Source organism: Bos javanicus, chromosome 2 (genome assembly GCF_032452875.1).
Source record: "Bos javanicus breed banteng chromosome 2, ARS-OSU_banteng_1.0, whole genome shotgun sequence".
In the NCBI taxonomy this organism is placed as follows: Eukaryota; Metazoa; Chordata; class Mammalia; order Artiodactyla; family Bovidae; genus Bos; species Bos javanicus.
In genome coordinates this window covers 13558676-13586377 of record NC_083869.1, presented here as the reverse complement: position 1 = coordinate 13586377, position 27702 = coordinate 13558676, and the positions used below count along the sequence as shown (strand labels likewise).

Sequence of the window (27702 nt, the reverse complement as noted above, 5' to 3'; positions counted from 1 at the left end):
ATAGATCACAGCTCTCACAAGACTAGCTAGAAACTGTCAGGTCATCTTTGATGAGCCCCTTACTTCAATTCCTGTATTTATTCTTTCAATAACTTTCATTTATTTTTAAAAAATACCTTTTGAGTGATCTGTTTTTTGTATGGGCTTCCATGGTGGCTCAGAGGTTAAAACATCTGCCTGCAATGTGGGAGACCTGGGTTCGATCCCTGGGTCAGGAAGATCCCCTGGAGAAGGAAATGGTAACCCACTCCAGTATTCTTGCTTGGAGAATCCCATGGACAGAGGAGCCTGGTGGGCTACAGTCCATGGGATCACAAATGTTATCACGTCCCTAATGGGTTATTTGCTTCTTAATTGGTCATTTGACAATTTTTATTTTCTGACCAGATTTTCTTCAGCCTATATAGTAATATTTCTTATCATATCACTCTTACTCTTCATAAACACTAAAAGTCCCAAAATTTCCAGCTGGTTTGTGAGGCGTCCATAATCTAAAACTACCATACTGTATAAATTTTATTCCTAAGAAGTCCCTTTTTTAAACAGCTAGAAAGTTCCCCCTGAAACATGTATCCTTATCACTTCTGTGTTTTTGCTAATACTAGTTCTCTTATTCTGTGATTTCATTTTTCTCTGCTGATGTTTTTTCCCTTCCAAATGGAACTGTTAGCTCTTGGAAATCAAGACCTATTTTTAGTTGTTGTTGAATTTTATCTATTCTGAAATACACATGCTTTCATATTATTAACTTATCTGAAATAAAGATACATCTTAATTAACATCAACAATGTCATAAACCTTGTAAAAATATGATTGGCAGTACTTCTTTCCTGGTGGTACATGAAATAATGGTGTGTCTTATAATCAATGGTATCTTAAATTTAATGAAATACCATTTTGGGGTAACCTCACAGTCCTTGGTGAAATATTAAGCTCATTGCAGATACTCCATAAATGGCTGTTGGTTAATTTATTTCCTGGTTATAAAGTTCTGAACCACAGAATTGGCTGCACTAATTTACATGTCCAGCTTGTTAGTAATTTCAAAAATAAAAACAAAAAAAAATTTTTTTGCAGTGAAGGTAGGTAGAAAATATAAAAAAGAATGAGAAACTGTGTGGCACCTACTTTAAAAAAAAAAAGAGGCTATCACAAAAGATTGAAATTTAAATTTCTGAATTACACCCCAAGCCCTTTTGTTTCAGGGTTTGGGAAAAAACCTCACTTTGTTTTGTGCTACATGAGATCCTTAAATATTACCACAGACATGCAAATATTAATATCTGAAAGGAAATATAGAAAATTCCTGCTTCTGTTTTGTTGCTTCTTTTGTTTTATTACTATAACCATGCATATATAAGCAAACGACGTTTTATAATCAAAATGCTCCAATAACAAATTCATGTGAGATATTGTATTCATAAAGAAAATTTGCATTCAAACCTGTTTTAATTGAACTAATTAAAAAAAAATGTCTTTAAAAAGATTGCGGAGACTTCCCTGGTGGTAGAGTGGGTAAGAATCCACTTGCCAATGCAGGTTAGATTCCTGGTCCTGGAAGATTTCACATGCCTAGGAGCAACTAAACCCGTGCACTGCAACTCTGAAACCCACGAGCCACAGCTACTGAGCCTACATGATGCAACTATGGAAGCTTGTGCCACTAGAGCTTTTTCTTTGCAACAAGAGACGCCATTGCAATGAAAAGTCTGCACACCATAACTAGAGTAGCCCCCACTCTCCACAACTAGAGAAAGTCCACTCGCAGCAATGAAGACGCAGCAAAGCCAAAAATAAATAAATAATTTTAAAAAGGTTGCAAGAGGAATTTGATTTTTTTCTGTATTCATTTTAGGCTGTCTCCCTGTTCTCAGTGAAATGCAGAACTAAGACTATTAACTCAAGCCAAAATTGTATGCCAACTGGACTTCCGATTATTTATACATATTTTTACCCATATAAATCATATCTGAGTAAATGAAAATTAGATATTTCCATAGCAATTTTATTATGAAATATGTCACAAGGTGTATAACTAGTGGGATAAAGGTGGGCCTTGGGATCCAATAGACCTGAGATTGAGTACAAGAGCCACTGCTTACTAGCTGTTTGCATTTCAATTATAGTTGTCCCTTGATTGGGGCACTTAGTGCCCTTGTTTGGGGCACTAAGCCACGAACCACTAAGAATCTGAGTGTAACTTTACAGTCAGCCCTCCATATCCATAAGTTCCATATCTGGGGATTCAGCCAACCTAGAATTGTGTAGTACTGTGGTCCAGTAATCATTAACAAAGATCTGTGTATAACGGAGCTCATGTAGTTCAAACCTGTATTGTTCAGCAGTCAACTGGGCTTTATCCAAAAGTGAGATTCTTATGATGTCCAGAGATAATACTAGAAAAATGCATAGCATTTGGCATAGACACTTTAAATCTGTTAGGAGACAGAAATTATATGGTGGACATGGCAATAAATTCCAGAATATATTCAATCCACACTTTCCCCCTTTCCCCATACCCCTTAATTCTTATAAGAACATGCTCCTTCTTTCAGAACAATCCTTTATCAAACCTTTATCAACCAATCCTTATCAAATCTCAGCATAAGCAATGCCTCTCCTGTGGGTGGAACGCTGCCCACTTCCTCTTGCCTGGGTTTTCTAACCTTTTGTTTCTTCTTTCTCTCCTGCCAGAACTCCAACTCCTCTGCCCACAGGCTAGCTTAATGAAAAGGAATCTTTCCCTTAAAGGACTTTTTACATAACCATATAATACAGTAGAACAAGCACTAGATACTAAGTTAAGGGTGGCTCAGATGGTAAAGAGTCTGTCTACAATGCAGGAGACCCGGGTTCAGTCCCTGGCTGGGGAAGATCTCCTGCAGAAGGAAATGGCAACCCACTCCAGTATTCTTGCCTGGAAAATCCCATGGATGGAGGAGCCTGATAGGTTCCATGGGGTCGCAAAGAGTTGGAGATGACTGAGCTCCTTCACTTAAGGGACCAGGGACCACGAGTGATGACATTGGGCAAATAAGTTTACTTCTTGGGCTGTACTGTACTGTACTGTAAGTCACTTCAGTCGTGTCCGACTCTGTGCAACCCCATAGACGCAGCTCACCAGGCTCCCCCGTCCCTGGGATTCTCCAGGCAAGAACACTGGACTGGGTTGCCATTTCCTTCTCCAATGCATGAAAGTGAAAAGTGAAAGTGAAGTCGCTCAGTCGTGTCCGACTCCTATCGACCCCATGGACTGCAGCCTATCAGGCTCCTCCATCCATGGGATTTTCCAGGCAAGAGTACTGGAGTGGGGTGCCATTGCCTTCTCCGACTTCTTGGGCTACTCTTCTATAAAACAGTTGAGTGGCACAGTGTCTAAGCATCCAATGATACTAACATGTTAGGATTACAGTATTATCAGCAGGGACTGCAGCTATCAATGTGTAGTTGACACTTCTACTCATCCATTACAGAATGATGTGGTACAAAGAATATGGGTTTTTGAGTAAGATGGAACTGTGTTCAGCCATTCTTGCTACTAGACCCTAGCAAACAAACCCAAACTCTGTGTCCAAAGGCTAGTCTTTACCTTGCACATTAAATGCCCTTCTCTGTAAAAATGTGGTCTATATTACTTCCCTCACAGAGTTGTCATGAAGCAATGTTTGTATAGTGCTGGGAAATGGCATGTGTTCTCGTTGAGGAGGGTTTTAATCTAGTGTAAGAGCTTGGTCTTCATGTCACTCAACACTGTCAGCAGCATGTGACACAGCTGATCACACTGTCCTCCTTGAAATGCTTTATTTGTACTCTCAAAAGTGTCTATCTTTCCTTTTTTCCTGCTTCCAAATCTCTCCATCTTAGTCTCCTTTGTTGAATCCTTCTCATCTTCTTGACCCTTAAATGAGGGCATAAGTCTGGCTTCTCATTCAACCTTCGTAACTATATCATCTCATTCAGTGTTATGGTTTTAATGGCGTCTTAAAGCTATGAAGTCAAGTGGGCCTTAGAAAGCATCACTACGAACAAAGCTAGTGGAGGTGATGGCATTCCAGTTGAGCTACTTCAAATACTGAAAGATGATGCTGTGAAAGTGCTACACTCAATATGCCAGCAAATTTGGAAAACTCAGCAGTGGCCACAGGACTGGAAAAGGTCAGTTTTCATTCCAATCCCAAGGAAAGGCAATGCCAAAACATGCTCAAACTACTGCACCATTGCACTCATCTCATACACTAGTAAAGTAATGCTCAAAATTCTCCAAGCCAGGCTTCAGCAATATGTGAACTGTAAACTTCCAAATGTTCAAGCTGGTTTTAGAAAAGGCAGAGGAACCAGAGATGAAATTACCAACATCCGCTGGATCATGGAAAAAGCAAGAGAGTTCCAGAAAAACATCTATTTCTGCTTTATTGACTATGCCAAAGCCTTTGACTGTGTGGATCACAATAAACTGTGGAAAATTCTGAAAGACATGGGAATCCCAGACCACCTGACCTGCCTCTTGAGAAACCTATATGCAGGTCAGGAAGCAACAGTTAGAACTGGACATGGAACAACAGACCGGTTCCAAATAGGAAAAGGAGTACGTCAAGGCTGTATATTGTCACCCTGCTTATTTAACTTATATGCAGAGTACATCATGAGAAACGCTGGGCTGGAAGAAGCACAAGCTGGAATCAAGATTGCTGGGAGAAATATCAATAATCTCAGATATGCAGATGACATCACCCTTATGGCAGAAAGTGAAGAGGAACTAAAAAGCCTCTTGATGAAAGTGAAAGTGGAGAGTGAAAAAGCTGGCTTAAAGCTCAACATTCAGAAAATGAAGATCATGGCATCTGGTCCCATCGCTTCATGGGAAATAGATGGGGGAACAGTGGAAACTGTGTCAGACTTTATTTTTGGGGGCTCCAAAATCACTGCAAATGGTGACTGCAGCCATGAAATTAAAAGACGCTTACTCCTTGAAGGAAAGTTATGACCAACCTAGATAGCATATTGAAAAGCAGAGACATTACTTTGCCAACAAAGTCCATCTAGTCAAGACTATGGTTTTTTCAGTGGCCATGTATGGATGTGAGAGTTGGACTGTGAAGAAAGCTGAGTGCAGAAGAATTGATGCTTTTGAACTGTGGTGTTGGAGAAGACTCTTGAGAGTCCCTTGGACTGCAAGGAGATCCAACCAGTCCTGGGATTTCTTTGGAAGGAATGATGCTAAAGCTGAAACTCTAGTACTTTGGCCACCTCATGCGAAGAGTTGACTCATTGGAAAAGACTCTGATGCTGGGAGGGATTGGGGGCAGGAGGAGAAGGGGACGACAGAGGATGAGATGGCTGGATGGCATCACCAACTCAATGGACGTGAGTTTGAGTGAACTCCGGGAGTTGGTGATGCACAGGGAGGCCTGGCATGCTGCGATTCATGGGGTTGCAAAGAGTCGGACATGACTGAGTGACTGAACTGGACTGAACTAAAGCTGATTACTCCAAAATTTCCATCTCCAGCAGAGATCTCTTCTATGAAGTCCAGATTCACATGTGTGGCTTCCCACTTGACATTTCCATTTGGTAGAGTAATAGGCATATTAAACTTAACATGTCCCAAAATGAACTTTTCATCTCCACACCATTCCTTTCTTGGTAAATGGCAGATCTACTTTTCAGTTGCTTAGGCCGAAAAACTTTAAAATTATCCTAATCTTTCCCGTATCAGTCTACTAATAAAGTCTCTTGGCTCAGCTCTCATATATATCTAGCATCTGACTGTGTCTTCCCTCCCCATCTACAGCCATTCTAGCCTTAGTAACTGTTGTCTTCCATCTGAGTCATTGTAACAGCCTCCTAACAAATCTCCCTGCTTCCATGTTGCCCCTACTCCTCCTCACAGCCGCCAGAAAGATCATCCTTTTACAGCACAAGCTAGCATGTCACTTTATCGCAGACTAGGTCCCTGGAAACAGATTGAGGTAGTGTTTACCATGCAGGACTTTTTAAAGGAGTGCTTTTGGGATCAACATTTGTAGAAGGGAGTGGAAGGATCAGGCTTCAGCAGAAGTCAATAGGTTATGCAGGCCCAGTGATAGTCTTGGCCAACCACATGTTGGTCTTTCCAGCCGGAAGCGCTCTTCAAAGTTGTCTCAAGTTGGGCTAAGATAGCCAGGTCTTTATGTTCCCTCATCAGTCGGTCTTGGTTGTGGTCTGTTCCATGAAGGCTACAAGCTCAGGCAAGGCAGCCCTCTGTAGCCAAGGCAGTCCTGAAGGCGTCATTACCAGTCAGCCAGTAGCACTTTCAGACAGCAGGTACTCACTGAAGGGGAATTTGAGTAGTACAACGCAGGTTCCGCCACTCCTCTGTTCTCTCTTGTGGCTCTCCGTCTCATTCAGAATCAGATCCAATGTCTTCACTATTTCTTTCTACCCTCCTCTCCTCTTTCAACGTTTCTCTTCGATCACTCTCTAAAGCCACACTTGCCACCTGGCAATTCCTTAAACTTCTCATCAGTACACTCCTGTCTTGGTACTTTTTCCTTCTACCTGCAGAGCTCTTCAATTAGGTATCTACAGGGCTAGCTCCTGCACTTCATTCAAGTCTCTACTCAAATTTCACTTTATCAGAGGAGCATTCTTTCACCAACCTGTAGCAAATAGCACACCACCCTTTCCTTCTGTTACCTTATTTCACTTAGTTTCTCTTTTTAACTCTTATTTCATAACCCAACATAGTTATAGTTTATTTATTTATTATCTGTCCATCTGCTCCCTCCATTTGGAAATGAGTTCCATAAAAGAGGGGACTTTGTTTTTATTTATTGCTATATTCCCACGGACCACAACAGTGCCTCGCACATTGTAACTGCTCGATAAATATTTATTAACACAGTTACTTGAGGGGCAGTGCAGTATTCCATAGTAAACAAGACCTAAGGCATTGGACTGAAACAAACCTAAATTTTACTTGTGGGTCTAAACTTATGATCTGGGAAATGTAGGATAAGTTATTTGCAATCTCTGCATTTGAGCTCCCTCAGCTGTAAAATGTGGGTAATTATAATACAATGGCTACATAATAAATTTGGGGTGAGTCAAATGGGATAAGGTGTGTAAAATACCTGACATACAACATTAAGAATTTAAAAGTTGCTTATAAGCACAGGACCTAGCATCTAGTGTGCTCAATACTTGGTATTTTTTTAAATCACTTCATGATAAATACATGGAATAATACGTGGTCAGAGTAGTTTTTGATAAACACATACTTGTTTCAGTTCAGTTCAGTTCGGTCGCTCAGTCGTGTCCGACTCTTTGCGACCCCATGAATTGCGGCACGCCAGGCCTCCCTGTCCATCTCCAACTCCCGAGTTCACCCAAACTCACGTCCATCGAGTCAGTGATGCCATCCAGCCATCTCATCCTCTGTCGTCTCCTTCTTCTCCTGCCCCCAATCCCTCCCAGCATCAGAGTCTTTTCCAATGAGTCAACTCTTTGCATGAGGTGGCCAAAACACTGGAGTTTCAGCCTCAGCATCAGTCTTTCCAATGAACACCCAGGACTGATCTCCTTTAGAATAGACTGGTTGGATCTCCTAGCAATCCAAGGGACTCTCAAGAGTCTTCTCCAACACCACAGTTTAAAAGCATCAATTCTTCGGTGCTCAGCTTTCTTCACAGTCCAACTCTCACATCCATACATGACCACTGGAAAAATCATAGCCTTGACTAGACAGACCTTTGTTGGCAAAGTAATGTCTTTTCAATATGCTATCTAGGTTGGTCATAACTTTCCTTCCAAGGAGTAAGCGTCTTTCAATTTCATGGCTGCAATCACCATCTGCAGTGATTTTGGAGGCCAAAAAAATGAAGTCTGACACTGTTTCCACTGTTTCCCCATCTATTTCCCATGAAGCGATGGGACCAGATGCCATGATCTTTGTTTTCTGAATGTTGAGCTTTAAGCCAGCTTTTTCACTCTCCTCTTTCACTTTCATCAACAGGCTTTTTAGTTCCTCTTCATTTTCTGCCATAAGGGTGGTGTCATCTGCATATCTGAGGTTATTGCTATTTCTCCTGGCAATCTTGATTCCAGCTTGTGTTTCTTCCAGTCCAGCATTTCTCATGATGTACTCTGCATATAAGATAAATAAGCAGGGTGACAATATACAGCCTTGACGTACTCCTTTTCCTATTTGGAAACAGTCTGTTGTTCCATGTCCACTTCTAACTGTTGCTTCCAGACCTGCATATAGGTTTCTCAAGAGGCAGGTCAGGTGGTCTGGTATTCCCATGTCTTTCAGAATTTTCCACAGTTTATTGTGATCCACACAGTCAAAGGCTTTGGCATAGTCAATAAAGCAGAAATAGATGTTTTTCTGGAACTCTCTTGCTTTTTTGATGATCCAAGGAATGTTGGTAATTTGATCTCTGGTTCCTCTGCCTTTTCTAAAACCAGCTTGAACATCTGGAAGTTCACGGTTCATGTATTGCTGAAGCCTGGCTTGGAGAATTTTGAGCATTACTTTACTAGCATGTGAGATGACTGCAATTGTGCGGTAGTTTGAGCATTCTTTGGCATTGCCTTTCTTTGGGATTGGAATGAAAACTGACCTTTTCCAGTCCTGTGGCCACTGCTGAGTTTTCCAAATTTGCTGGCATATTGAGTGCAGCACTTTCACAGCATCATCTTTCAGGATTTGAAATAACTCAACTGGAATGCCATCACCTCCACTAGCTTTGTTCATAGTGATGCTTTCTAAGGCCCACTTGACTTCACATTCCAGGATGTCTGGCTCTAGCTGAGTGATCACACCATCGTGATTATCTGGGTCGTGAAGATCTTTTTTGTACAGTTCTTTTGTGTATTCTTGCCACCTCTTCTTAATATCTTCTGCTTCTGTTAGGTCCATATCATTTCTGTCCTTTATTGTGCCCATCTTTGCATGAAATGTTCCCTTGGTATCTCTAATTTTCTTGAAGAGATCTCTAGTCTTTCCCATTCTGTTGTTTTCCTCTATTTCTTTGCATTAATCGCTGAGGAAGGCTTTCTTATCTCTCCTTGCTATTCTTTGGAACTCTGCATTCAGATGCTTATATCTTTCTTTTTCTCCTTTGCTTGTTTAAATGATGCTAAAAAGTTCTTGAGTTTTTCATGTTAGAGTGCTGGGTAGCTAGCTGGGGCTAATATCTCACTCTTGTTAATAGGGAGAAATTTGGTTTAAATCAATCTCAACAACAACAAAAATTTCAATATTTGGTGTTGTGAATAAGTGGTCTTTAAGCGCAACTTTGTCACTTTATACATAAATTTATACGCTATGTCTAAGTCCATTCAAAGTTGCGTTGTCTTTTAGGTGGGCTGAGCAAAGTTTCTATTTAAAGGAATCGGGATTTCTTGAGAAAAATGAATCATTCTTTTGTAATCCATTCTGTATTATCAGAATATAATATATTCTAATTCTCTATATATAATATATCTATATATATCTATATATAATATATATATATATAATGATTCTAATTAAAGAATCATGCTATAATTATTGTTTTGTAAACGTGGATATTTGCATCACCACTTTCTGAAACTACGTATGAAAAGACTGTTGCAATACTTCTTATAAAGAGTGTATATTTATTGCCTGAAGGCTTCTTCAGCAGTTTTACTGATAATGAAAATGCAGGCGAGAAGTCAGGGGGAAAATGTATTAAGCTCTTGTTTATCTTGTTTATATACAATTAAATAATTAAAAAGAAAAAATTACTTTTGCAAATTTTATTTAAATTATTACTCGTCTACCAACAGTTTTTCTTTTTTCTTTTTTTTAAATCGAGTAAATGTTCCTCTTGGCAGTAACAGCAGAAAGAAAAGGTGTGAACACAGAAAGCAAAGACTAATTTTTAACGTCTGCTGTAGCCCCCCGGCGGAGAAGGCAATGGCAGCCCACTCCAGTACTCTTGCCTGGAAAATCCCATGGACCGAGGAGCCTGGTAGGCTGAAGTCCATGGGGTCGCTAAGAGTCGGACACGACTGAGCGACTTCACTTTCGCTTTTCACTTTCATGCATTGGAGAAGGAAATGACAACCCAGTCCCGTGTTCTTGCCTGGAGAATCCCAGGGACGGGGGAGCCTGGTGGGCTGTCATCTATGGGGTCGCACGGAGTCGGACACTACTGAAGCGATTTAGCAGCAGGAGCAGCAGCAGCTGCAGGGATAGCATTGTTTTCCGCTAAACAGGAAGGAGAAACAGCATCCAATCGGCGTGCCTTTCTCAATGGCCAATCAAACTTCTCCTTACATTGCGGCGCTGGGAAAAACGGAGCCGGGCTTTCTTGTCTCCAGGCGAGTGTCAGCTAGTGTTACCTGCCGGGCCGTGTGCCCATGAGGTTGTTTTTGTTACCTGAACACTAAGGGACTTTAAGTTCGGTCCATCACTGTGCTAGTTGGATTTGCTTGTATTTGTTCCTAGCCACTGCTCAGGTAATGCACTCCCTTAACCAGGAAATTAAGGCATTCTCCCGGAATAATCTCAGGAAGCAGTGCACCAGGGTGACAACGCTGACTGGAAAGAAAATTATAGAAACATGGAAAGATGCCAGAATTCATGTTGTGGAAGAAGTAGAGCCAAGCGGCGGGGGAGGTTGTGGCTATGTGCAGGACCTTAGCTTGGACTTGAAAGTTGGTGTTATTAAGCCATGGTTGCTCCTGGGTGAGTATATTTGATTTGCCGCTAAATCGTTGAGTTCTTTTAACCATATTACTTCTCATTTTTCTTCCTAGTATATAGTAGTCTGTTCTATCAGCCAAAAGTGCCAGAAAATTGAAATGTTTCCTTTTCTGGATTTGGAACTTCCCCTAGCTGCCTGGGACTGTTTCTGCCACACTATGAACCTAAGAGGCATGGATTCTAGTAGCACATAGCACCTGGTATTTGAATTTTAGAAAAGCGTCTTTCCTGTTTTTCTAACTTGTCTGGAGGACAACACATTGATGGTGTACTTTATTGGATTATGAAAGGATATAGCCGTAAAAGATTATCCAAGTAAAACTAATGCTTTTATTAGGCAAGACTACAAGTGATGAGGGTTAAAGTTGTAGAAAAGTTAATGCTTGAAGAGACAAGTGCTTGTTTGCCTGCCCTGGGGTTGCAGCTATATGGAGTGCATGCCTCCTGTGGCCACATCTATTCTTGGTGTCTGTTTTTGGACTGTTAAGAAGGTGGATTGTTATTTTATAGCTAGGAGTCTGATGGTTTATGGTTTCTTGTATTCTGAGAAATAGAGATTCCCTGCACAATGCATAATTTACAAATAGCAAATGAAGCACAGATATGAATGTGCAAACTTGCCACAAATATGATGCAGTGTTCTTAAAAAATAGTCAACAGTGTTTTAAGTAGGTTTGAATAATTTTTCATTTATGAATAGAGAAATTAAGGCTTGGAAAAATCAATGATTTTTCAATATTTATATAGCCAAGCCTCTCTTGTGTAAAAAGAACACTGAATTGGGAGTCAGAAATAGCCAGTGAGATGCTGTGTGATGTGCACACTCCTTTTAAAAGCTCTGTGAAACAGAGATCATCAGCTCCATTTTTCAGATTGGAATCGAACTTAACAATTCGTTAAATAACTTGCACAGCTCAAGTCTGGTAACACTCCTGCTCTCCATCATTAACGTATACTGCCTCAGAGAGTCCAGGCTTTCAGCCTCACTCTTCCTACTCTACTTGTAGTAGATGAGCTAGTGCAAGTTATTAATTCTCTCTAGTCCTCCAAGAACGGAGAAGACAATGGCACCCCACTCCAGTACTCTTGCCTGGAAAATCCCATGGACGGAGGAGCCTGGTAGGCTGAAGTCCATGGGGTCCCGAAGAGTCGGACACGACTGAGCGACTTCACTTTTACTTTTCACTTTCACGCATTGGAGAACTCAATGGCAACCCACTCCAGCGTTCTTGCCCCGAGAATCCCAGGGAGGGCGGAGCCTGGTGGGCTGCTTTCTATGGGGTCGCGCAGAGTCAGACACGACCAAAGTGACTTAACAGCAGCAGCAGCAGCAGCAGCAGTCCTCCAAGAAACCATCTGTAAAGCTGAAGTAAGGATATCTGCTTATCTTATAGGGTTGTCCTAAAGTTGTTGCAAAAGTTTTTTGAAACATATCAGTTGCAGTATACATTTGAGTTATTTATTGTAGTCTGTATTGTGTGCATTGTTACATGCTGCTGCTGCTGCTAAGTCGCGTCAGTCGTGTCCAACTCTGTGCGACCCCATAGATGGCAGCCCACCAGGCTCCCCGTTCCTGGGATTCTCCAGGCAAGAACACTGGACTGGGTTGCCATTTCCTTCTCCAATGCCTGAAAGTGAAGTCGCTCAGTCGTGTCTGACCGTCAGCGACCCCATGGACTGTAGCCCACCAGGCTCCTCCATCCATGGGATTTTCCAGGCAAGAGTACTGGAGTGGGGTGCCATTGCCTTCGACCTAGCTTTAAATTTACCAAATAAATATGTCCAGTTAGTTTCTGCAGCTAAGTGAAAAATTTAGTGGGTCATTTAGTCTGAAAATTTCACCCAGGATTTGCACACTGTTTCTAGGAAAGGAAATACATCCAGGCACATTTTTTTGGTTATTTGGCTTCTATTGTAGTAATAATGGTTTAAAATAATTATGGTAGAATTTAAAAATATCATTCACTCTTTCAGAGTCTTCATGAACTTTGCTTATTTTTTAAATCTAGACTTATCCAAAGTGGGCTAATCAAGGTAGTATTCTAAGCTCATTGGAACCTTACCAGGATCTTGAATGAGTGGTGGGAGGGACTTCTGAAACTAGTCCTTACATGGTCTCCTCTTTGGATCAGGACATGAGATGTTTTCATCAGGTACAACCTCCTTTCTTGGGAGAAGGAGATGGTTACAAGAGAGGGAGATGGTTACAAATAACTTATTACTGAGGGACCTATGGATGGTTACATTTAAAGTTTTTCCAGGTGAATGATACAGGGGTTGTTTCTAGGTTGCTTCAAAAAACTTCCCTATCTCTACAAAGCAGCACAGCTCCCACCTGGCACTACATGAAATTAAATATTGTTTTGGATGATGGATAAAGAAGGTGGAAAGCTGTACAAATATGATCTGTCCTTTTCAGTTTGCTCATAAATTCACCCAAGCTCCTGCATTTCAAAAATCTTACATAGGCCCTTGAAATACCTAACAGGTTGATAAAAGATCATAGTTAGTATTTTTGTCCTTGGTTTTGCAAATTATATTTTTATAACAAATCTCACTAGGACTTTTCTTAAATCCAACTTGATTTGTAAAAGTGGAAAATTCCATTTCTCTTGGGTAGTTTTAAAAGGTACACTTACTTCTTACTATGTCCATACTATGAAAATTTGGGAATCCTTTATAAGGTTATAAGGGTTTCCCTGGTCGCTCAGATGGTTAAGAATCTACCTTCCCTGCGAGAGACCTGGTTCGATCCCTGGTTTGGGAAGATTCCCTGGAGAAGGAAATACAATCCACTCCAGTTTTCTTGCTACAGTGCATGGGGTTGCAAAGAGTTGGACATGACTGAGCAACTAACATATAAGATTATAGAGGATTTCTGATATCTAGAAAACTCAGTATTTTTAGAAGGCAGATAATACATTAAATTTGTAAAGCTATTTTGTAAAATTCTTTCATGAATTTTATTTTACCTTATCATTATAGAAATTTATGCTATTTCTATCCATTTATGAACATTCACTCCTACAAATTTCCCCAAAACATTTCTCTTTAGAATATTACTTATTTCCCTTTTCAGTAATGTAATAATATCTTTTTGGTTTGTTTCAGTAATAATTTTTTTGGTCTATTTCTGTGATGATGAAAATAGAGATTTGTAAATTAAGACATGCTGCATCAGAATTTATGCAATATTTTGTATTTTCATTAAAAACAGAAACAATTCTAGAGATCTTACATAGCCTATTTTTTATGATACATGTGATTGCAGAACACTGAACTTATTAGAAGTCCCAGCTCCAATAGCATGTAATGTGCTTTCTAAATCAGTTACTTCATCTATAATATTTCCATAATAATTTTTGGCCAGGGTCACGAATATTATTGGGTTGTGTCAATGTAAAATATGACTGTACATTATTATTAAACTTATTTCTTTAGTTGTAGTCCTATTCATCAACTTCTTTTTCTGTTATTTAAAATTACCATACAGTTAAAATTGATTTGCTATTCAGTTCTATTAAATTTAACACAATCATAGATTCATGTTGCCACTGTTAAAATCATAAAATTCTTAAAATTGATATTTGTTTTAAAATGTTAATTAAGGTAGTTTATAAAAGGATACATTCTACTTTTTCAAAACAAAGGTTTAAATAACACATTGTTACAATGATTTAGAGTATTTCTTTTAATAATAAGTGTTTTTCCAACAAAAGCTTAATGGAAGACTGCAATACAAAGCAACCATTTAATTTGGAGAAAAGCTAATGTTTATATCTAGAATTTAGAGAGAAGTAACATGAACTGAATACTGCCAAGTATTAGATGAAACACACAGGACAATTACCCAAAGTCCATTTGTACTGACTAAAATTATCCTGCCACACTATTAACACTCTTCTTGTGTTTGAAGAGTCAGTTGCTTTGGTCTCAAGAACACTAAATTTGAATCAATATATTCATTGTCTGGAAATCAGTTTCAAAATGTAACAACCAACTCTGGAAAATGACTAACTCATTCTGTGTGGGGTGTATATGTATTTAATGGAAATAATGAAAATATCCAGCTTCAAGAAATACAATAATGACAGTTGAGGCTAGAAAAGAAAAGAGTTTCATTCATGCATGTTTCTTTCTTTTCTTGTCTTTTTTCTATTGTAAGAAATAGAGTGGAATTATTATTTAAAAGATGACATGCATATAAAACCACCAAATTTCAGTTAACTTACTTGAATCCATTTTTCCTCCTGGAGATGAATAGGACTTCCTACAGAAAACTGAGAAATTATTTTTAAATTATGAGGTACTTCAAATGTGTAAAAAATTACAGACTATAGCAATTATATATCTACCATTAACAAATGTTAATATTTTGATAGGCTAAGTTTTCAGTAGAATAAAGTTGAATATAGATTCAGTAAGCAGCCTGTGAGCTTTGTATTACCAAGAGAATATTGGCCAACCAGCATATTGCTGACCTTCCAGCTACCTAAAATCACATGGTGGAAGCTGGCAGATTTCCCAGACAGTTAAAGTGAAAAAAATGTTTTCTATAGAAATGGAACCTAATTCAGGAAAGTAAAATACTTGAAAACTTTAAATAATAAATGCCCTATTTTTTCAGTTGTGTAACTCATTTTATTTTAACTAGTTATTCTCCTGTATAAACTTGCTTATTAACTAGAGTCATTTTTCAAATGTAGGAGATCTGGAAAGCCAACTTTCACAGGGAGCAACTGGAAAAGGGTACAGCCCTAGCTGTGCATGGAGCGTGGGTGGAACTCTGTAGACCAGCAGTGTTTGCTCTAAGCTACTGAGTGTTCCCGGACGAGCTGGCACTAAAGCATTTTGTGGATGTCTTTTTAATATTCTTTTCTTCAGTTACAAAAGAAATAGATACTGTAAAAAGTACACGTGAGCATGAAGAAAAAAGTCACCTATAATCTTACTGTAACATTTTGTTCTATATACTTCTTGCCCATTTTTAAGCATATACATCGTTTTTATTTTTACAGAAATGATTGATGTTTTGTAACCTGCTTTTATCACCTAATATATTGAAAATATATTTCCATGCAATAAATATTCTTCTACATTTCTCATTTCAAAGGGCCGTATATATTTTCATGGGATATTCATCAAAAATATTCATCCTGTAAATACTTCTGGACTCTGAAATCCCACTTCTAGGAATTTTTCCTAAAAGTTTTGGATATTGCAAAGATTAGCTATTAGGATGTTCTTCACAATATTGTTGGTAATACAAAATAAACCCCACAAAAACAAAACAAACAAAAATCCACCCAAACCCAATGCCCAATTTTTCTAGGAACAATTCCTAGAAGTGGGATTTCAGAGTCCAAAAGTATTTACAGGATGAATATTTTTAAATGAATATTCCTGAATTATCTTTCAAAGAGTTGGACTCAGGTCCTCCCAAGGTGTATTTCTTAAAATAATAACCAACACAATTGTTACAAAATTCAGATTAACAGTCAGGATAATTGGTTTTATGTTCAAGGTGATGTGATTTATTTCTTATAGGGTCACAAGATGCTGCTCATGATCTGGATACTTTGAAAAGACTCAAGGTAAGAAGAAATGCATCAGGAGTGTTCCAAGTTATTTACTGCAGCACTGTTTATAATAGCAAATTATTGAAAGCAACCCACATTTCCATTAGTAGGGAATTGGTTAAATGAACAATGACAGAATGCTATATAGCTTTTAAAAAACACACACAACAGTCTTTAAATACTGATATGAAAGGATCTGAAGGACATTTTTAAACGGGGCCAAAAATCCCCACAGTGTTGCCCTTGTGTAAGAAAGAGAGTAAATAAAATATTTGATGTAAATATCTGTCTTATAAGATATAAATATCTTTTAAAAATACCCTAAAAGAATGTATAAGAAATGGATAAAGGTAGTTACCATATAGGTGGGCGATAATGGAGTGGAGGACAGGTTGAAGAGCAAGACCTCTTAATTTTTTAAATAAGGTTTTGATTTTTGAATGACTTCAAAAAATAAAATTTTGATATTGCCTAGATGTGAGGTTTAAGTGAGTTAACCTGAGTGCTTATCACATACTAAGTACGCAGTGAAGGGGCTGTACTTATTATCTCTATTTTAAAGGGCATCCCAAGGTCAACCATTTAAAGGACCTCTGAAACTTCATTTTGGAAGTATGCTTGATTACTGGAAAGGTTTTAGGTTAGGTCCCCACCACCACATCTTGGGCTTCCCTGGTGGCTCAGATGGCAAAGAATCTGCTGCAGTGCAGGAGACCTGGGTTTGATCCCTGGGTTGGAAGATCCTGTGGTGGAGGGCATGGCAACCCACTCTAGTATTCTTGCCTGTAGAATTCTATGGACAGTGGAGTCTGGCAGGCTACAGTCCATGGGGTTGCAAAGACTGGGACATGACTGGTGGACTTCCAGCACCACCACCATGACCTGTGACTTGGTACAGTTCTTTTCAAGCAGGATCATTGAATCAATACACATATGAATTGCATTTCCAAGCAGCTAAACTACCTAGACATTGGATAGTTTAATAGCCCACAATATTTGTAAAGCAGTTTTACCTTTCAGCATGTTTCCCCAAGATTCTCATTTTGTCATCTTCATAATCCTGTGATAGATAGGAAAGCTGTATAGATACAGATATATTCTGTAAGTGGTCAGGCCTCATTTTTGATCTTTGGGGGATGTAGAATATAGTTCTAAAGACAGGGCAAACACATCAGTATCATACAACGTTGGAAAATCTATTATGTAATTAAAGGCAGAGTCATACAGCCCTGGCCAGAGGTACTCTTGGAGTGGGAGGGTAACTTGACATAGCCTGAGAGGCCTTCACCAGGGAAAGCAGAAGGATGTTTCAGACAGTATCTTCTAAAAATGTTCTTCCCTTCTGTCTAGAATTCTCCCATCTCTCCTCTTGAGCAGATTAGAGGTTTTTTTCTGTTGTTTTCCTCCACGAGGCAGTTAGGTTTGTAAATAGCTTATGGCCCTCTCTTCATGAGGTCTAGTTCCCTGAATATCTTAATCAATACTCTGGGCTGTGGACCACAGAAACCTGAGCAAGGAAGGAGAATGCATTTGATGATCTTAGGGTGGGGGGACGAGGGTGGGGGGACGAGGGCGGGGAGAGCTCTTTGGAACCTGGGAGGAGAGTGGCTGTGCCAGAGAATAGAAGGCCACCCGCTGGCACACGGCCCCTCTCTGCACATCTGCTCTTCTCATTTGGAAGCAGGGATCTGTCAGCTTCTCAGAACACTTAACACAAAATGGCTGTCTTAAAGCTCTTGAGTTTATGGATTATTCTGTCTCGTACACCTTTTTCTAAATTTCTTAAATCATTCTGTCTTAAGTCAGGTGTCCACCAGAATCCAATTCGCTGTGTTGGGGGAAGGAGCAAGGCACTGTCAGAGCCACACCTGTGAGGATAGTGGGGGCAGGAAAGGCAGAATCTGATCCATTTAGCCTTTGGATTCTATTAACAAACTTCCCACATGGCTTCTTCCATTTGCTTGGTGGACTCCAGGAAAGGAGCTTGAATGCGTAGATGGAGGAGGAGGTTGCTCACATGTGCCATTTGAAAGCAAATCTTTCACGACCATCCCACCTTTCAACCAGACTAATTCATCAGAATTTCTGGGTTTGAGACCCTGTGGCATTGGTGCTTTTTAAAACCTCACTGAGTGAGCAATCACCTTGAAACCAAACCCAGCGCCCTGTGGTGTGACTTGCCGTCCAAGTCCAGAAGCAGCAAGAGAATCCAGAACTCAGGGTGTGCCTATTGAACTTTTAAAAAGCTCACTGGATAGTTCTAGTGTGTAGCCACACTTGAGAACGACTGTACTTACAAAGAATACAAAAAAAAAGTAGGGAAATAATTATTGAGAGGGAAGTTATTGCTACTAATGCAAGTCCCTTACTTTAATTTTTTTATGGACATTAATTGATTTATCCAATGGATATTTTAAGTACTTTCTGTGTGAAGTTTCCTGTTCACTCACAATGCTTACTTATAAAAGTGAGTAGGCTAAATATGGTCCCTACCCTGGTGGAGTTTCCAGTACAATGTGGGAGACGAACTCTCGGTGATAAGGGCTATTGTAAGGCGCATAGAGGGTACTGTAGGAGTATACGGGCTTCCCTGGAGGCTCAGTGTTAAAGAACCTGCCTGCCAAGCAGATGTGGGTTTGATCCCTGGGTTGGGAAGATCCCCTAGAGAAGGAAATGGCAACCCACTCCAGTCTTCTTGTCTGGGACATCCCATGAACAGAGGAGCCTGGTGGGCTACAGTCCATAGGGGTCACAAAAGAGTCAGACATGACATGGCGACTGAACAATGGTAACAGCAAATATGAGTGTGTAGAAATAGCACTTCTGGTAAGGGAGGAGACAAGCAGAGAAGGCTCCCTGAAGGACATGTTATTCAAGTGTTCATGTGTTCAGTCGTGTCTGACTTTTGTGTGAGTCCTTGGACTGTCGCCCAGCAGACTCCTCTGTCCATGGAATTTTCCAGGCAGGAATACTGGAGTGGGTTGCCATTTCCTCCTCCAGGGGATCTTCTTGACCCAGGGATCGAACCTACGTCTCTGGCATTTCCTTCATTGCAGGCAGATTCTTTACCACTGAGCCACCTGGGAAGCCCAAGTGAGTCATGCTTAAATTATGTGTTGTTACAGATCTCAACATCTCAATTTAATTAACCTAATTAATTAACCTAAGTAACCTAATTAGGTTTAATTTTATTTAAACATAATTTTTGAGGTTTAATTAACCTAATTCATGTGAAATTTTTTAAATTATCTTTTTTTTCTCTTTTAAGGTGACTCATATTCTCAATGTTGCATATGGAGTTGAAAATGCTTTCCTCAATGACTTTATATATAAGAATATTTCTATATTGGATCTGCCTGAGACCAATATCCTGTCTTATTTTCCAGAATGTTTTGAATTTATTGAAGAAGCAAAAATGAAGGTAAGTTTGGTACTGATTCACAGTTCCTCAAGAACAGAAATTTTAAAATATTGGTCCCTTATCCACTTCTTTCTGTAATGAATATGTAAGAACTATTATGAAATTTCCCTTTCAACAATATTTCATTAATTCCTTTAATTATTCAGTCCTCCAGTTGCTCTTCTTCCAATGATGTACTTATTTTTATTTTCTTGCATTTATTTACTATTACTGTTTTGACTGCATTGGGTCATGACTGTGGCATAGGGTTCTTTCTTGCAGCCTGTGGGCTTCCCTCTAGCTGTGGCACTTGGGCTCCAGAGTGCTTGGCTCTGTAGTTGTGTGCAGACTCCAGAGCGCATATGCTCTGTGTTTTGTGGCACTCAGACTCTCTAGTTGAGGAGCACAGGCTCAGTAGTTGTGGCACCTGGGCTTCGTGGCCCCACAGCACGTGGGATCTTTGTTGTAGCCGGGGATCGAACCCACATCCCCTTCACTGGAAGGCAGATTCTTAACTACTGGACCACCAGGGAAGCCTCTATTTTTTAACTTTGATTTCTCATCTTCCTATGCTTTCCTAAGAAATGTTAGGATTTAAAATTTTCTGCTCAACTGGGTTGGCCAAAAAGTTTGTTTGGGTTTTTCCGTAACATCTTACAGAAAAATCCGAATGACCTTTTTGGCCAGCCCGATGCTAAGGTTCCTTTTGATCGTCTCTCACCATCTGCCCTCTGACCACTTTGCAAGGTAATCAGGTGAACTATGGAACAGAGGCTGCTCTGGTCCTTAGTGTGTTTATGAAGATGAATATCACCAAGATTGTTTGAAAATGCTGATCAATAGCTGTCCATTGGTTCTCTGACTTGAGAAGACCCACAGAAAATACAATACTTTAATCTTGGTACTAGATCCAAGGGAACACTCTGACAGGCAGGGCTTCTAGGTTGGCTTTACCAATTATTATGCCTTGACATTATATCATTTTTAGTCAATATATAATTCTTATAAAATTTATGTGAGATAAATAGATGGGAATGTAGAAGCTCTTATAGAGAAAAGTTAACTGTCATGGAGCACTTGGCAATAAACAATAGTTAACATTATAGCTTAATTAAATTCTAATGATTTTCCTTCTACCTTATCTCCTTGCCTTTCTCTGTTTCTTCCTTTCATTTAGTAATATTTATTGAGTGCCTTATGTGCCCAACACTGTTCTAGATACCTTCCTCTAGATTGCTGGAAAAATATTAAACTATTCAACATTATTTAATAGTAGATATTTGGATAAAAAAAAAAGGAAGAGGTTTTCTAATTCAAAGCCTGATATTGGCCACTCTTTTAGCTTGTGAAAAATTATATAGATCCTAGATTGTCACATGCCAGTGTACCAGCTAATAGTGTTAGGAATAAAAGTGATAATGTTTCTGTGTTAGCTGCTTTTCTAAGGAGATGTATAATATGCCTTAGATGGTAATGGAAAAATGTAAACATTATTCATACTTATATTCATATTAGACATATTAGACATGTCATATTAGACATTAAACATATACATGTTTCAAGTAAAAAGTGAAAGGGTTAATAGTTAATTAAAGTGGTCCTTAGTTTGGGTTTCTCACAAAACAGAACCTGAGGCAAGGATTTAGAGCTGATGCTTCATTTGAGAGGTGCAGTCCCTAGGCAGTGAGAGTGAGAAGAAAGGGAAGTGATTCAGAAAAGGATGAGAAGCAATGTAAGATGATGTTTTTACCCTGCTGAGCACGGCTTCACAATGAGCTGATAGCAAAATAGCTGGTTCCTTGGCAAGGTGGTACCCAAGACGTCCCCAGGCAGGGAATCCAAAGACACTGCACCTCAATACAGATTTTGGGAAAGAGAGAATTAAGAGAGAGAATTTACCTGCCTGGCTCTCTGTCAGCTCCTGTTTCCCATTGGTCAGAGTTTATGCATGGAGAGGTAAATACCCCCACAATTCCAGGTTACAGCACCCCGCTTTTTCAGCAGCCACCTTGAAGCCCTGTGGTGTGACTTGCCATCCAAGTTCAGAAGCAGCAAGCGAATCCAGAACTCAGGGTGTACCGGTCTCTGCAGAGACTGACATGGGGGAAGAGCCAGGTATTCTTAGGCAAGCAGAACTCAGTAGGCCTACGGGAAATAGTCAGCCACAGAGGTGGCAGCTGAGGTGGAACAGCTGAGGGTCCATGAGATGATGGCATCAAGGGAATCTGAGGAGATGCCTGAAGGGTTTCTGCTGTAAAATATATCTGAATTCTGTAATATGTTCTGATTTCTCAAGCCTTATGTGTTTTACTGGAACCTTAGCCTCAGCCGTAAATTTCCTTACCCTGGAAGCTCTTTATTGTTTAGATAATGCACGTTTAACTTTAGCAAAAGAATTCTTGAATTTTCTTCATTCTATTTTTTTTTTCCTAGAAGAAATCTCTTCATGATTTTGCCTGTTGTGTATTCAGGCATTATTAAATGCGATTACTCTGTGAATTGCCTATTTCAGAACTCCCTTTCTAGGCCCTCGTTTGTTGTTTTCATCTTTTCACAAAAGCTGCCAAATAGGATGTCTTCCATTTCCCCATGTCTGTCCTCATTTTTCCCTGTAGTTATAAAACCCTGTTTGTTTGGTTTCTCTGTCCTTCCTGTATCTCCACCTAATGTGTTATCTGCCAGGCTTATGCCCAAAGGGACAGAAATACACATGACATGGTAGTAGTAAGATAACCTCCATAGGTTCAAGAGTTCTTTTACTTGAGTATTTACTTGATCCCCTTTTTTATGTGCAGAAGATTTTGTTTGTTAGTACGAACTGTGTATTTGATATTCCACATTTACTTCATTATTTATAAGATGTGATTTTTAAAACATGTAAGTAGTTTATAACATTGGAAAAATATAGATAAGTAAAAATTAAGATCACCCATTTTCACCAATACATATAACGACTTGTAGTATTTTAATGTATTTTTCTATATATCAAAAGACTCATTTTTTAAAAAAGATCTGAACTTGATCTGTCAAAATATATGAGTTCCTTATTCTGAGAAGATAGAAGGGATGTATATTGCTGCCTTTAAGGAGCTGGCAATCTAATTGAAAAGCTATTAATAACAACATGAGAACAAAGCAAGCTACATAAAATGGAAATACTATAATTCTTATCTGCCCATTGCAAAATAGTGATATGATTTTTTAAGAAAATGTTTTCTCAAAATGCATAACAAACTTTTTTTCTTAGCAGACATTTATGGAATACCTACTATGTGCCAAAAATTGCACTAAGTACTAGGCATAAAAAGATGTCTTGGATATTCTTCCTGCCCACCTCTCATGCAGAGAGACAGGCTTCTTAGAAGCCATGGTTAGCTGGACCAACGAGAGGAAAAACCCTTTTAAGCACAGGACGACAGCAAATGCAAAAGAAAAATTGCTTTATAAATTATTTAATTGTCATTACTTTGAATTCTGGAAAGGGGATATGAAACTAGTAGTTTCTTTGGAAATACTTTCAAGGGCAGTATGATACTCAAGGAATAAGAGGTAAATAAATAAATTCAAAGGCTGTAGAAACTAACAGAAAAGTATCTGTTACATAAAGAATGTAAGAGAGAAGAAAATACTAACATTATTAAATAATAGCTAAAACTGATTACACTGTAAGACTAAAGCTAGTTTCATTTTCAAAAGCATATGTATAGATCATAAAATAGTGATAACTGATACAACGTCAGGAAACACTAAAAATTATTCTGGAGGGTATCTCTTATTAATGTTATGAGCCCAAGTTTCTTTGGAAAATCTAATTTGTTTTGCGTTAAAAGAAGTTCATTAATAGTGGGACTTCCCTGGTGATCCAGTGGCTAAGACTCCGAGCTCCCACTGCAGGGGTCCCTGGTTTGATCCCTGGTCAGGGAACTGGAGCCCACATGCCACAAGAAATGATTAAAGATACTGCCAGCTGCAAATAAGACATGATGCAACCAAATAAATAAATAAATACTATTTTTAAAAAAGAAGTTCATTAGCAGTGTCCATTGGTTACTGTAATATGATTTTAAAATGTCTTAAGTCTTATTAAAAAGAGCCATTGTACAAAGTGAGAAAAGTTCTATATATGCATAGTGAATATTTTTGTTTTGCTTTTCTTGTGCAGAAACAATATCTGGAAATGACTCTGAAATATATAAATATAAACAATTAAAATTGTATTTTTGATAAAAGAATTTTTAAAATATTAACTAATCTTATGAATCATTTTTCTTTCTTTCTTGAAGTGAGATACATTTGCTACACTTGTTATAATAGACTTGGAAAGGAATTTTGCAACGGATTTATGCATCTAAGAACTACCTTGTAAAATAATCTAATAAGCCATGAACATAGCATTGTTGATGTATGCTTTGGGCAGAGAGTTTTCTTTCTTTTTTTTTTTTTTTTGAGAGTTTTCAGTTGTCAGATTTCTTTTCCCCTTCCCTGTTCCCATGTTGTCTGTGTTGTACAAAAAGAAAAATCAAGAAATGAAGTAACTAAAATGCCTGGTTCTGCAGGGTGTGCTCACCATTCACTACGTTTCATTAAGATCATTAACTTTTAAAAGGCCTGAGATAAGCCAACCTCTATCAGTGCTGATCCATCAGATATATCACATTCATTATTAATGCAATATTACCCCCATCAGCATTGGTCTTGTACTGTGTCCCTTTTCACTTGTAAAGTATCATTTGCAAGTTACCTGAAACATTTTGCATTTATTGACCTCATGCTGGTGTCTAAATTACCTTTTCCACTTCATGTTGTCATGAGCTATTTGAGTCAACATTTTACTGCCTCATAAGTTTAACTATATAAAATAACAGAATAAAATAGATCCAAAGGAAGAACATTTTTTACTTACTGATCATTTTATAGATAGATTTCTAAGCCAGTGATACTAATTTCTTTATTGGAACAGTATATATACCTAATATGTACATGAGCTTTCTGTGTAGTTTATGATTGTGGTTTTATTTATATTTCCACATATATTTTCTCTGATTTTTCTCTTATTTATAGGCCTGTGGCTACTAAATTACTAGACTTTTATGGGTACTTTACTAGATTACTTCAGGGTAATAAAAGATAATTTCAGAATTCCAAATATATCATCAAAGCATTTCAAACCTGGGAGGTGGGAAAAGAAGGTGTTGATTAATTGATTGATTTTTTCCCCATTCATTCCCTACAGTGCATTGGTTTCTGATGATTGAATAAATTGAGTCAAATAAATTGATAAAGTGAATATTTTTATTTTATAGTTTTTAAATAGTATAAGATTTCAGTACAACTTTTCTTAAATAAATAATGAAGATTTTTGTTTGGTTTTATTATAGGATGGAGTGGTTCTTGTTCATTGTAATGCAGGAGTTTCCAGGGCTGCTGCAATTATAATAGGCTTCCTAATGAATTCTGAAGAAATCTCATTTACCAGTGCTTTTTCTTTGGTGAAAAATGCAAGGCCTTCCATATGTCCCAATGCTGGCTTTCTGGAGCAGCTTCGTACATATCAAGGGGGCAAAGAAAGCAATAAATGTGACAAACTACAGGAATTAGAAGAAGCAACAGTTCCTGAGTTACATTCTAGCCAATGATGGACAACTGTACTTTCTGAGTTGGTCTCTGGAGCCACCTTCCCTCCTTTTTTGGAGAGTAAACTAGTAGAAAGCTCCTTTCCTCATGCTTTTTTTTCAAGTGGAAATAGAGGTCAATTGATCATCCTAAACTAGGGTATAAATAAATTTTTCAATTATATCATGTTTTCTTTAGTATTATAATGTGGGATTGAATGTTTTGATTTGCTAAGGGAAAATAACAATGTATTACCAATAATTGATTTCTGTAGAAAGAAAAGGTTTACATTTAACATCTATATTAAAGCTTGAAAGATTAAATTAGTTGATTAAAACTTCTGGTAGTTTTCTATGCCAGCAACTATTTCCATGAAAGAAAAAACGTGAAGTGCTATTTGATTTACTACTTCAGAAGAAGGCAAATTTCTTTGTGAAGAATTTAAGATGAAAAAACAATACCTTAAACCTCCCCAAAAAGGTAACCAAAATCTGAAGATTTATACAATACCTATGTAGTAGTTACATTATTCACAAAATTTTTATGTCCTTTTATGAACATGCACCCACTTTTCATTTTGATTTTTAAATTATATTCCATGTCTATTTTTAAACATTTTTGTGTAGCTGTGCTCTCTTACATTATTGTGAGCGTATTGTTCTTTAATTAGGTGCTAGTCTCTTACACTGTGTACGTTTTATTCTGGGTTCCTAGCATTCTGTTTTGGGATTCCATGTCATAATTTTATGAACTCCTTGAATCTGTAGGAAAGTGTTTCAAACTGAAGAATCATTTTTAAAATGTGGCCTGTTTTCTAGTTTGGTATTCTTCTTAGGGAACATATTTTTAAGGAAGGAACACTTACGGTTTTGTAAGAAATTTTGAATACATTTTTAGAAAGCCCAAAATCATTTACAATTTTATTTCTGGCCAGAGGCTTTGAATGGTTTCTTTTTTTTTTATTAAGTCTCCATGTTGGCAAGGCTAAGCTCTGTTCATTATGAATTTGCTTAAAGATATGCTTTGAATTATTCAGAATAAAATCCACTTAAAATTAATTATAATAATTAAGATGGAGTTTAAGAGCTTTCAAGTAGATTTGCATGACTTAGAAAATGTCATTGCCCTGTAGATTTTAGTAAGAAAATCCTGAGCTTTCCTTAGATACACATTAGAGAGCAAGCATTTTCCTATACATAAGTTGGAAAGTGCACATTGAACACATCTGTGCATTTGAAAAAGCAGGCTTTCTTATGCTGGCAGGAGCAAAAAGTAGAAGCGATAAATGCAAATTATGTTTTAAGATTGCTTATAGCCTGACAAGATGTCATCGTATGCAAAGCTATGAACTTTCCATCTGTTAAGAAGCAGCCTAAGTATAATCAACCTACAGTAAGCTGTCTGAAGCCTGAAGACAGAATCCTCTTAAATATGAGACTGGTGTATAATATTGTCTTTATAGTTAATATTGCTGAGGATTTGCTGGGTAAACCTTGTCTGGTCGCATGTAAGTATTTATTTAAATACATTTTCCTTTGTTATTGTTATTTCATTTTCAGCCTTTAAATGTTGTAAACATGAAGCCTTAAATAGAACTTATTTCTTATGGATAGTCTATTTTTGTCTGTAGTTATATGTTGTTGCCTGTAGTGACCTGGTTACAGTGCAAACGTGTATATTCTGGCACATCTACAGAAGGGCACTGAGCATCAGTTTTGTTTTCTTTTAAATGGTAGTAGTTTGCTGTATCTAAAATAAATCGGTGAAGGGAATCCAGTCTTTTAAATGAGGGGTATTATGTGAGGCAATGATAGGTTGTACATGTAACATGTTTATTTGGCTCCCCATGAGTCATACCTAGTTATTTACAAAAAGGAGCTTTATTACTATGATTCTCTATTCCACGTATTATAGAAAAGTGAAAGTGTTAGTTGCTCAGTCGTGTCCAACTTTTTGCGACCACGTGGACTGTAGCCCACTAGGCTCCTCTGCCCATGGAATTCTCCAGGCAAGAATACTGGAGTGGGTAGCCATTTCCTTTCCAGGGGATGTTCCCAACACAGGGATTAGACTTGGGTCTCCTGCACTGCAGGCAGATTCTTTACTATCTGAGCCACGAGGGAATCCCTCACATATTATGAACAGATTTCAAATATACATCTGTTTTGAGGGAGTGACAAAACTATTTCAAGGACTTTGTGCCTCTATTTTAAAACAGATTTTCCTATTTTAGAAAGTCTCCTTCAAAGGTAAATTCTCCAAAGACTCTGGAATGTAGCAAGTATAAATCATAGTATTTTCCTTTTACCTTACACAATAAACTGGGTGAGTTAACACCTTTACAAGCAACCCACAATACATTAAAAAAAAAAAATGTAGCACAAGGAATTATT

The 27702-nt window shown here is 38.3% G+C and overlaps 1 protein-coding gene across 2 annotated transcripts; it reads left to right on the top strand.

Moving 5' to 3' along the window:
- The first annotated feature begins 10279 nt into the window (after positions 1-10279).
- Positions 10280-27107, top strand: DUSP19 (dual specificity phosphatase 19). 2 transcript variants are annotated; one of them, XM_061433473.1, is made up of 4 exons: positions 10280-10699; positions 16265-16311; positions 19565-19717; positions 25075-27107. In XM_061433473.1, exons 1-4 carry the CDS (start codon positions 10474-10476, stop codon positions 25330-25332), a joined length of 684 nt encoding a protein of 227 aa, XP_061289457.1. In that variant the 5' UTR covers positions 10280-10473; the 3' UTR covers positions 25333-27107. The 2 variants fall into 2 exon arrangements, with proteins under 2 accessions (XP_061289457.1, XP_061289466.1); XM_061433482.1 differs by having other exon boundaries at positions 19683-19717; positions 25075-25162.
- The last annotated feature ends 595 nt before the right edge of the window (positions 27108-27702 follow it).

Bases quoted from the DNA above. Each gene is read 5' to 3' on its own strand.
- DUSP19 (XM_061433473.1), top strand. From the start codon at position 10,474: ATGCACTCCCTTAACCAGGAAATTAAGGCATTCTCCCGGAATAATCTC. The intron at 10,700-16,264 runs GTGAGTATATTT...TATTTCTTATAG, and splicing joins TAAGCCATGGTTGCTCCTGG to GGTCACAAGATGCTGCTCAT. The intron at 19,718-25,074 runs GTAAGTTTGGTA...GTTTTATTATAG, and splicing joins TTGAAGAAGCAAAAATGAAG to GATGGAGTGGTTCTTGTTCA.